The sequence below is a fragment of the Galeopterus variegatus genome, unplaced genomic scaffold (assembly GCF_000696425.1).
Source record: "Galeopterus variegatus unplaced genomic scaffold, G_variegatus-3.0.2 Scaffold1036, whole genome shotgun sequence".
NCBI lineage: Eukaryota > Metazoa > Chordata > Mammalia > Dermoptera > Cynocephalidae > Galeopterus > Galeopterus variegatus.
The window spans coordinates 245823-257983 of NW_007727147.1; the positions used below are offsets into that span (position 1 = coordinate 245823).

General features: G+C 41.9%; 1 protein-coding gene across 1 annotated transcript in view; it reads left to right on the forward strand.

Annotated features, from left to right (window-relative positions):
* The first annotated feature begins 29 nt into the window (after positions 1–29).
* The window catches only part of MREG (melanoregulin), a 66464-nt gene continuing 54332 nt past the window's right edge, over positions 30–12161 (forward strand). The window contains exon 1 of the mRNA XM_008574359.1: positions 30–124. Within this exon, the coding sequence (XP_008572581.1) occupies positions 30–124 (95 nt within the window). The remainder of the gene's footprint in view (positions 125–12161) is intronic.

A 12161-nucleotide genomic window follows, 5' to 3' on the forward strand; every position in this document is an offset into this window, starting at 1 on the left:
CCCGGCGCCGGTGGGGGCCCTCGCTCTCCATGGGGCTGAGGGACTGGCTGAGAACCGTGTGCTGCTGCTGCCCGTGCAAGTGCCTGGAGGAGCCTGCCCTGCCCGAGAAGGAGCCCCTGGTCAGGTGGGTGCGCCGCCCTGGCCCCGATCTGGGGTTACCTGGCCGCAGGAGGCGGCGTGTGGAGACTTGTGTGCTTTTCTGAGGTGGGGAAGTGGCCTGGCTGTAAGGTCCCATTGAGGCTCAGATTCAGCCCCTTGATCCCTTACAGGATATTGTGGGTTTGTTCCTTGGGTAAGACTTTTGCCCGAAAGGACATATCCTCGGGGCCACCTGACACCCAGGGGGATGCCTGTGGAAGGGGCCAAGAATTCGGGTGCAGTGCCTGGGAAGGAAAGTAGTAGAGAGAAGTTTCCGTAGGGATCTGATAAAATACAACTGTCTGGGTATTTGATAGGCATATTACAGTGAAATAGGCAACTGAGGATTTCTATGTCAGGCAAGTAAAAAAGTTGGATACTTCGTCATTAAATTTTATTATCACAAGAAGACAATTTTAGTGGCTGAGCACAAGGAAATATTTTTCACATGAAAAAAAATGCATATTTTATCAAGGGACAGCCTATTCACTAGGATGTGGATTCAGTATAGGTTAAGCTATGAAGTGTGAGGAAATTCAGTGCTCATTAGCAATATGCTAAGAGGCTTTGTGAAGAGACCATAAAACACAGTTTTGTAGGGCTGTGATTTTAAGCAATGATTTTATATTTTGAGCTTGCTGAAATTAAGGTTCCACTAGGTCATGCCTCAGGGGTAGATGTGACAGAAATAGAATATTTAAGATGAAATTAGGAAAAAGTATGTAAGGTGGAATTCCAGGGTTGGGTAAGCAAGTACTAAAGACATGGTTTCTATCTTATGAAGTATGCAACTAATATCATAAAGCTTTCACAACTTTTTCCAAAGCATGATTTACTTTTTCTTACTCTGTCAAGTTCAAAGACTTCCCTTGACTTTGGAGATCTTACATAACCCCTTTTTGCCTGTCCACTCTTATTTTCCAGTACATTAAACACTGTATACTACTTGCTGCTGGAGGAACAATCCACTCTTAGCTTGCCTCAAGTGCTGACCTTTATCCTTGCTGCCCCTCCTAAATGCTGTTTTTCAAGGACTCTTCAAGCAGTCTTTTTTGATTACTTTGCCCTTATTCATCTTTGTCTGCTATGATTTAAGACTTAGAATTTACCATCTGCTTCTCACTGCTTAGTGAGCACACATGTAGATGAACATGTCTGTCATGTTTATTATATATAAAAAACAGTCATATGCACAATTGTTTTTGATTGCTCTTGCTGATGGTACTCTACTTAGATTTTTAGATTATTGTTGGCAGGGAGAAACTCAGGAACCTACCCCTAGTCTAGAAGGCAGTAGGTACCAATCTAGAATGTCATGCTTGAGTGCTTTAGTAACATGAAATACAGCCTTTGGCTTAGTTTCATCCTCAGAGCCCTGGGTATTTCCAATTTTCTGTCCAGGACTGCTATTTCAGTAAATAGTTTTGGTTGTTTTAAAATCTAGACCATCTCCTGCCTTGGCTTATATCCAGTGAATTTTGCAAGTGATTTTAGGACAGGGTCAATAGCACAGTGCTTATGAATCAGATTGCCCAGGATGAGTCAACTCATCCAACCCTGTGACCTGGCACAAGTTATTAAAATTATTTGTGCCTCAATTTCCTCATCTGTAAAATGGGGATGGTAATAGTATGTACTTCAAAGGGTTGCAGTGAGAGATGAAAGGAGATAATACATGAAGAGTGCTTAGTATAGTGTCTGATACATAGCAACCACTCAATAAATTTTAGTTATTATTAATTATCATTGTTATTCTTCTGAGCATGTGAATATGAGTGGACTGGTTTCATGTGGTTTAGTGTCATTCTGGCACCGTTTCAATATATAATTTGGGAAGAGCAGGTTTTTAATGGACACGTGGAACAGTGGTATGGTGTATATGGGTACCTGCGTGTTCTTTCCTACCCAAGTCATCTGAAGGTCAGGTTTGAAATCTTTATTTTTTATTTTTTTATTTTTTAAAAGATGACCGGTAAGGGGATCTTAACCCTTGACTTGGTGTTGTCAGCACCACGCTCACCCAGTGAGGAAACCAGCCATCTCTATATGGGATCCGAAACCGTGGCCTTGGTGTTATCAGCACCACACTCTCCCAAGTGAGCCACAGGCCGGCCCTGAAATCTTTATTTTTTATTTTTTTATTTTTTAAAAGATGACCGGTAAGGGGATCTTAACCCTTGACTTGGTGTTGTCAGCACCACGCTCACCCAGTGAGGAAACCAGCCATCTCTATATGGGATCCGAAACCGTGGCCTTGGTGTTATCAGCACCACACTCTCCCAAGTGAGCCACAGGCCGGCCCTGAAATCTTTATTTTTTTCAGTTGTTTTTAGTATATTCACAAAGTTGTGCAACCATCACCACTATCTAACTCCAGCACATTTTCTTTACCCAAAAGAGGAACATCATACCCATTCATTAGCAATCACTCTTCCCACTCCCCCTAACTCTCACCCAGGCAACCACTAATCTATTTTCTGGCTTTATAGATTTGCTTATTTTTGATATTTTGTGTAAATAGATTCATATAATATGTGGTCTTTTGAGTCTGGCTTCTTTCACGTAGCATAATGGTTTCAAGGTTCATTGTGTTGTAGCGTGTACATATCATCACTTCATTCCTTTTTATGGCTGGATAATATTCCATTGTATGGATATACCACATTATGTTCATCCATTCAGCTGATTGACATTTGGGTTGTTTCCACTTTTTGGCTATTATGAATAGTGCTGCTATATGATCATTCATGTACAGGTTTCTTTGTAGACATATGCTTTAATTCTTTTGGGTAATTACCTAGGAGTGGAATTATTAGATCACATGGTAACTGCATAATTAGGCTTTTGAGGAACTGCCTTGTTTCCCAAAGTGACTGGTTTGAAATCCTTTTTTTTTTTTTTTTTGGCAGCTGAACCCTTGACCTTGGTGTTACAACACTGCGCTCTAACCAACTGAGCTAATCGGCCGGCCCTGGTTTGAAATCTTGATGTGGTGAAATCATGTAGTCAGGTGGTCTGAATTTATTATTGTATTGAGACTTTATTCTTCATGTTATTTTTTTCCATCTCTAAAAAAACATTTTGTTCAGACATCTTCTGATCAAATCTTTATAGTCTAAAACAATGGTTTTCAAGTTTTATTTTACTCCCCGAGGCCACAGTGCATGTAAGAGGTGCAGTCAGGGAAGACGACATTTGCCATCTATGTGCACAATCACTTACAGTCCTTTTCCAGAATGCACCAGGGGCTCTTGTTAGTTCGGGAAAAACAATTCTTGGTCTCAGCTGGCATGCCAGTCTAACAATGCCACTTACCTTTTTGACCTTGCTTCTTTTGCTTTTTCTGGAACCTTGTACCTAAGAGGGAATGCTGGTGCCTTCTCCGATTTGCATTTGTATTTCTCTCTGTCCCTTTGGCTTTTTTTTTTTCTTTCCTCTTTCTCTAGAAATATGCTGAGACCTCCCTTGACTGAAAATTCATCTTGATGTTGTCATCTGCTGTCTTTTGTGTCGGGCGCAACACCGAGGGTTGCGATCCCATTGCTGGTCAGTAAAAAAAGACAAAAAAGGAAAAAAAAAAAGGATTCCCATATCGGTCATCCACAAAAAAAAAGAAAGAAAAGAGAGTTACAGGAGAAATAAATTGGGTGTTCATTTCTCAGTGGACATGGAATACCTCCATGCTGACCATTCATCTCTTCTCTCACATTTTCCCCTCCCCTGGCTTCTCTGATTTTGCATTCTTTAGCCTTTTTGCTTGTGATCAGCCTAATCTAGCTAGTTTCCCACCTAGTGACTTTTCCAATGCTCAGTTTTTAAGGCTCACTTCAATTGCCACTTTTCTGATGAAACCTTAGAAATTTTCCACAAAAAGTTATGGTGTCTCTTTTCTTTCTTTTTACCCCTCAGGTTACTTATTGCATTCTGCCTGGTATTATAGTTACAAGGTGGGTGTGTAACCCCAGTGAAACTGGAGGGGGCTGAATTGTACTCACCTTAGCATCCCCTGTAGTGACCAGCACAGTGCCTGACACGGACTAGCATCTGAATAAATAACTTTTTGATTAATAATAATTATAATAATAACACTTAATGTATTAATTGCTTTCTATGTGTACATTTTTTTAAAGAAGTATTTTAAACAAAACCTGATGAAGAATAATAGAGCAAACACTTGTATACTCAGCTCCCACCTTAAGAGAGAAAACATTAACAATAGTGTTGATATTCTATCAACTCCATAGCTTCCTTCCCCTTCCACCTCCAAAGGTGACCTCTAAACTGAATCTGTGTTTAGCATTCTTAAACTTTATGTACATGATGCATACTGCATGTAGGCTCTTGCATAAGTGAGATTTCTTAACGTAATTCTGTCGTTTAATCATCACTATGACCAAATGAGATGAGTGTTCATTATCTCCATTTATTAATGAGAAACTCCAGGCTTAGAGGATCCTTCCATCTAAATGTGGAAGCAGCCTGTCCCTGTGAACCAAGCCCCAGTAGGAGTTAGGAGACCAGGGACTTCGTTCCAACTATTAGCCTGCTGTGGGATTTGGGGGAAGTTTCTTAACTTCCTTGGACCTTAGTTTCTTCTTCTGTAAAATGGGGAGATCTGACTTTGGTGGTGATCTGGAAGGGCCGTTCCAGGCTTGATGGTCCTCTTTCTGTGTTAGCTGACATTCCGTTTGACCCAACGTGAAATACGGGAGCCGTTAGGCTGTCTGTAATACTGCGAAGGAGCCTGAAGGCCCAGCAGATGTGAGTCCTGACCATTTGTCCAAGTCTTGATGCCCAGAGTTGCATCACCAGCAAGTAGCGGAGTAAGCAGTTTTTACTCAAGGAAGTTTAAGAACAAGTCTGGGCCTGGAGAAGGGACACCTGCCTGATCCTGTCCCAGGCTTCTACCTAAAGAAAGCCAAAGGTTTTGTTCAGTCTTTGAATCATACACTCACTGTTTTCTCACCTTCACCCCAATTTTAGGGCTGAGTCATGTCAGATTCATCTTGTCAACCATCTATATAAGGTTTGAGGTTGTGTGCACCACTCTTCCCTACACTGACCACATTTCTAAAGTAGGGTAAATAAGAGTCAAAACATCGACAGCAAACCAGTATGCATTGACGAGAGGATAATAAACGTGAATGCATTGTTTTGGTGTAGCTAGATTATTAATCATCTGTCTGTAAAATAGTGAATGATATTTTGGTTCAAGATTTTATGTTACTAGTTAAAAGAAATGTTTGGGGTATGTATTATTAGTTCTCTAGGGCCGCCACAAGAAAGTACCACAAATTTGGTGGCCTAAAATAACAGAAAAGTGTAGCTAGATTATTAATCATCTGTCTGTAAAATAGTGAATGATATTTTGGTTCAAGATTTCATGTTACTAATTAAAAGAAACGTTTGGGGTATGTATTATTTGTTCTCTAGGGCCGCCACAAGAAAGTACCACAAATTTGGTGGCCTAAAATAACAGAAAATTTTTTTTCACAGTTCTGGAAGCCATTAGTCTGAAATCAATGTGTCAGCAGGGCCACGCTCCCTCTGAAGGCTCCCTCTAAAGGCTCTAGGGGAGAATCATGTCTTGCTGATTCCAGCATCTGCTGGTGCCTGTGTCCCTCAGCTGTGGCAGCACAGCTTCAGTCTTTGCCTCTGTGTTCTTCCATGTGTCTCTGTGTCTTAAACTTCTCTCTCCTTTCTCTTATGAGTCATTAGATTTAGCGTCCAACCTAAAATCCATGATGATCTCATCTCAAGATCCCTAACTTAATTATGTCTGCAAATCCCCTATTTCCAGATAAGTTCACATTCATAGATACCAGGGATTAGGACTTGAACATATCTTTTGGGGGAACACTATTCAACCCATTACAGAGTAATTTTGGAAAAATGTGCGAGCACAAAGCATTGGTTTTTATTTCACTTTGGTAGCATAACTTTCTTCCATCAGTGATAAAAGCATGCTCTTGCAATATGAAAATCCACCTGAGCATGAGGTGTGGCCCTGGAGGCTCAGCTGCAGTTACCGTTAAGCAGAGAGATACCCAAGTCTTCTGGAACCATAGAATCTACTGCCACATAACATCCAATACAGACTTCAGAGGCCTGGAAGAGACTGAACTGGAGTACAGAGAGCTGGCTGCAGTGTGAATGTCTTGCACTACACCATCTTTCACGAGGGTTACTTTGAACATTTTCCGGGAAGTATAACTCCTACTCTCAAATTTGTATTGACTGTTAGTAACTGATCAGCATTATCATGACTGTCCAGTTGTTCGAAAACAAAGCAAGAAATGGAAAGAATTAAAACTGTAGTTATGTTTTTATTCATGGCTCTCTCTTAAGGCACCCAAGTGGACCATATAATGAGCTTCCAAATCTGTTTTGCTCCCCGCTTTTCTCAATACCCATCTGCAGCTTCTATTCATGATAACAGAATTTATGCCCATATCTGTGGGCAATGAACAGAGAACAGACGTCAGTGTTTTATTTTTCTACAGTGCCTGGAATTCCCATTAGAGAAAAATCAAATAAAATTTCATTTGACTCTGGATGATTGTTTTGTGCCCATACAAGCAGTCGTTCTAAGAAGGAACTGATCTGGGCCTATGGGTGTGGGACAGATTGAAAAGAGAAATGAATTTCCCCAAATGGCCCACAGGCCATAAGGAAGTGGTTTATTTTGAGTCGCACTGCTTCAGGGTGCAGAGGAGCATGAAAGGGTGAGGAGGAGAGTGTCTCTCACAAATCGTCTTCCCTGACCCACTCTCCTGATCCTCTATAGGTTGTATTTACGGAGTACCAGTCACTGTCATAAGGGTTTTGTGTCTGTTAACTAAATCCTAACCTTAACCCTGTGAGGTATAGCCAATTCTTCTTATTTGTGGTCGTTTTCTATAATGTCACCTTGAACACTGAATGAGTAAATACTGGGCCATTGTTCCTAGAGAAATACAGGGTTAAGTTCCTGTGAGCTGATTGCAGGATTAGATTCCTGTCAACAGATCAACACATAACCTTGTTTTATGTGTTTCTGCTTAAAGGCACCTTATTTAGTATATATTGTTGATTCATTGACAAGAAGGCAGAGCATTGCCTCTTTGACCTTGTCTGGGAATGTGTTTGTCTATGAGCCTCAGTACATGTCCATGAATGACCTTGAAAGCATCACTCGTATTGATTTTGGAGTTACAGATAAATTTTAGTGCATGGGAGAATTTGCAAATATGGAATCTGCACATAATGTGGATCGGCTGTAATTATATCTATAATCTCCACTTGAGGCACAGAGAGCTTCAGTTACTTACTCAGAGGTACACATGGCTAAGTGGGGATTCATGTCCTGTTATATTTCAATGCCACAGAACGAGCAGAGCCCTTCTGGTGTGCAGAGAGGTGTGTAACTAGCTGCTTATGCAGTGTGCACTAGAAATTGTGTTTAGAGAATAAGACTTTCCCTGAATTGTCATAGACCAGGGTCCAGAAACACTGGTCCCATTTTCCTGTGTTGAGTCTAGCGAGGGACTAGGTGCCATAGGAAAGAGGGATGAGGTAAGGGAGAGCTCATGACATTTAAAAGGGCATCGCCACCAACTCTACAAGTACAATAATTTTTTACATTTGTAGAGTTTTTCATTTTACATTGTGCACTCACATAACCTTTGTGCTGATCAAAATCATCTTCTACCCTTGGAAGGGCTTTAAAAACAGGTTGGCGAATGTGCCAGTGTCAGTGAGACCTCTCAGACCAGAGCCCAGATGGCCTTTCTTCCTCGTGACATTCTGTTGGGTTTACCAGAGCCAGGTCTCTGAGCAGATTGGGAAGAGGTGACACATCTCATCCATGGCTTCCTGCAAAAACCTGCAGTTTATAAAGCCCTGGGGCCAGACAGAGATTCACAGGAAGTTCCTGCGGGGGGCGCAAAGGATTCCTGCTGTAGGAAGGTGCCCTTGGTTTAAGAATCCCTTTCCAGGGCTGGCCATTTTACCTTCTTGAAAGACAAAGGAGAGATAGGAGAGGGTCATGGTGCTGTTCCTGGAACAGAGCCTCAGGTCCAATAAATAGGAGGTACACACTTTATAGGAAGTCAGACGTTCCAAATTCACGAGGATGACTTTTAAAGGTTTCTTCCCAGGCAACCCACAGCATCCCTCTTCTCTTTTTGTGACTTGCGTTAGTCAGTTTTAGTGACATTGGAAGTTCCCAAAAAGATGAAATTTCTTTCTCTTACATATCATGTGATCTAGGTTTCCTGGAACTTTTTATTCTCTAGATATCTGGAAGTGATTGTATCACTCACTTTTCTTTAAAAGATAAATTCTGCTTAAATGTTGGCTAACATAGTTTATTCTGTTAGCTACTGAAGTCCTTTCTAGTTGATTAATAAACATTTGTTTTGTGCCAATTATGTATCGTGCACTCTATTCTTTTGTGCCCTTTTAGGAAATAATTTTGGTGAAAAAGTATGTATCTAAAGAACACCTGTACTGTTTGACAGTGTCCTGAATTGCCTCTTAGTCTTTTTCTTTAAACTTTTAAGAACTTGTGCTGCTGTGTGTGACATCACAGACAAAACACATATAAAAGTAGGTAGAGTATAGAGAACAACTATAAAGTGAACACTCCTGTGACCACCACCCAGGACAGGAGATAGCTATAGTTGTCCCCATGTCTCCTCCCTGCTCATATCTAGACTTCTGTGAGAGTCATTCCCTTCTTTTTCTTTATAGCTTTCCCTCCTATGTATGCACCTTAAAGATGTACTGTAGTTTTGCCTGCTTTTAAACTTTACATAAATGGAATCAAACTCTGTGTGTTCTCATCCAGCTCACTTTGTTCAACTTTGTGAGATTTATCCATGTGTGTTGCTAAGTTCATGGTTCCTATTGCTTTGTAGTATATTTCATTGTGTACACCCATTCAGCTATTGTGGACTTTAGTGTGGTTTCCAGTTTGGGGCTATTGAACATGGTTTAGATTTTAAAGTCAGCATGTAGGTGGAATTCATTGTTCGTTCTTCAAACATACCAGCCTTCTCCTGTTTCCTCAAATATATCAAACATACACCTGTCTCAGGGCCTTTCTACTTCCTGCCCTCTTTGCCTAGAATATTCTTCCTCTGGTTACCTGCATGGTTAAGTCCCTAACTTTATTCAGGTTTCTGCTTAAAGTCATTTTATCAGAAAATTCTTGCCTGACCACCCTCTTTAAAACAGTGCCCCAGCCCCTCTCTGTCTCTTATTCACTGTAGATTTCTCCATAGTCCTGATGATCATCTGACATAAACCCATGTGCTTATCATCTGCTTCCTCCCACAAGACTCTAAGCCTGACCTTCATATATTTAAACACCTGAAAAAATGTTAAGAGCTTGTCTATGAGCCTGAAGACACAGGTTCCAGCCTTATCTCTACTATTCAGAGCCCTGTGATCTTGGGGAAGAAGAGTTCATTCATTCATCAAATATTTATTGAGCATCTACTATGTGCCAGGTATAGTTCTAAGCACTCGAGATACATCACTGAGCAAAATAGATATAGATCCCTGTTCTCATGGGGCTTTTATTCTCATTGTGGTGGTGGTAGGGGCACAATAAACAGTAAACATAATAAGTAAACTAGGAGATAAATAAGTGTGTAGGAAAAAGAAAAGGAAGAGCAGGGGAAGGGGGCATGTTTGCAATTTTAAATAGATTGATCAGAGCACACATAATAAGTAAACTAGGAGATAAATAAGTGTGTAGGAAAAAGAAAAGGAAGAGCAGGGGAGGGGGGCATGTTTGCAATTTTAAATAGATTGATCAGGGCAGGTCTCATTGAGGGGGTGATGTTTAAACAAAAAATTGACAGAGGGGAAGGCATGTGGATATCTGAGGAAAACATTGTGTAAAGGCCGTGAGGTCAGAGGGTGACTGATGGGTGGAGGGAACAGCAAAGAGGCCAGAGTGAGTGGGAGTGTCATGCCAGGCCTATGGATCATTGTAGGGCTTTGGCTTATATTCTAAGTCAGATGGGAGCCACTGGTGGGTTTTGAGTTGAGGGATGGCATGGTATGATTTACATATTAAAAGAATCACTTTGGCTGTTATGTGAAAAATAGAGTTGGTGGAAGGCAGCTGTGGAAAGAAGTAGAAGATGAAAACACTATTGCAGCAATTCTTATACAAGGTGTAAGAAGCCTTGGCTCAGGGTGTAGTGGTAGAGATGGATATTTTTTGAATATAGAGCCAATAGGATTTTTCGATGGATTGGGTGTAGGGGATGAGGGACTAGGGTTGATTTCAAGGGCCTGAGCAAGCAGAAGGATGGAGTTGCCATCACTGGAGTGGGGAGTCTGCTGGTGGTTAGGTTTAGTGGGGAGATCAAGTGCTCGATTTTGACCATGCTGAGCTTGTGCTGTCTATTAAACACCCAAGTGGAGCTGGAAGTCCGAAATTTGGGAGAAAGGTCTGAGCGCAGATACAGTTGTGGATTTGGGAATCTTCCTCACGTAGATGTTATTTAAAGGCAAGAGACTGGATGAACTGACAAGAAGTGGAAGAGAGAAGAGATTAAGGACTGAGCCTTATCTTCCCAAGCCGCAGCATTTCCTCAGCTGGAGGAAATAAACATAAATCTTGCCCTGCCTGCTTCATAGGGTCTTGTCAGGACCCTCCTCAAGCCTTGAGAGCATGATACAGAGGAATGGAACACGATCACATGGGGCTCTGGGAAGTCTAACGGGTAGGAGCACATCAGGAAGGAGTACCAGAAAAGAGGTGCCCGGTGTTTTTCTCTCTTCACACTGAGGTAGGTCATATCCTTGGTGTTGAAGGAAGTCATGAGCCTAGATGTTAAAATGGAAGGAAGGAAGAGAGGGAGGAGGTGAGGAAAGAAGGATGGAGAGATAAGGGATGTTAGATGCACCTGCTCCTTCGCAGGGAGATTTCAGTAGAGGGAGGAAGGGAAAGTTCTAGAAGCCAGGGGGCTAATAGGCCAGCCAGTTCCTAGTGGGGAATCAGACAAAGAGGCTTTGAGTAGTCCAGGGGGGTGGACCAGCAGCCTCCTGAGATGTTTGAGTAGACCTTTGTTACTGTTTACTGGAGATTTATCTCTTCACTGTTTTCAGAACTTCTGTTTTAAACCAGCAATTGCTGACACAGGGCCTGTGGGGAGAGCCGTAAAGTCACTGGAACTTCTGGCGTTGGTAGCCTGTGTGCATGGTATTTTTTTGTAGGGTATTCCAAGATCTTTTACACATGGTTCTTCATATTAGTGAGGAATTGCAGGGAACTCTTGGTAAATAGCTTTAATCCTGACTAGCACTTTGCAGCCATGTCCCCAGGCAGAGGGAGTTTAGTATTTCTAAACCTTAAGTCTCCTTTTTGTTATATATCATGTTGAAAGAAAAAACTCCAGATCGATTAGGTCTTGTGCCCCTAGGTGGGATTAGGGGTGGAATTCGAGATGTTTCTCATCCTACCTTTTGGGAGTAAAAGCAGCTTCTGTTCAGTATGTAACATCAGAGCAACCTCTCAAATTCCTGAAATTAATAAAATATTTATCACCAGCAGATGGTGGCCGGGGGCAAAGTAGCTGCTCTCACTTTCTTTAGAACCGTTTAGAAATCATTATATGGGGGAGGGAGAGAAAGTGCAGCTCCTGACCTGCAGCTCCCTTCCTCCTGTCTCCTGTCTTCCCGTGGCTTCTCGGGTCCAGACCTCAGGGACTTTGCACGGAATTCTCTCTACACACTCCCCAGAGCTCTTCCTGGTCTGGGATACAGAGGTTCCCAAGCTGCTTTGCCTTAGGCTGTTTCTTTAGGCTTTTCTCTTTTCTGTTCTTTCTGCCCTAAGGGTCCATAGTTTTAAAACAAAGAGGATTGATGCCTTGACCTGGTGGCAGTGAGGGAGTCCAAGGAGCCAGGATTAGTATGCAGAGGGCAGAACCTGAGGTCCTGGGAGGCTTCTGATGCTGCTCAGTGAGGTCACGACCCTCGTTCATGTTCACCTTGGCCAGCATTTTGAAGGAAAAAAAAAAAGA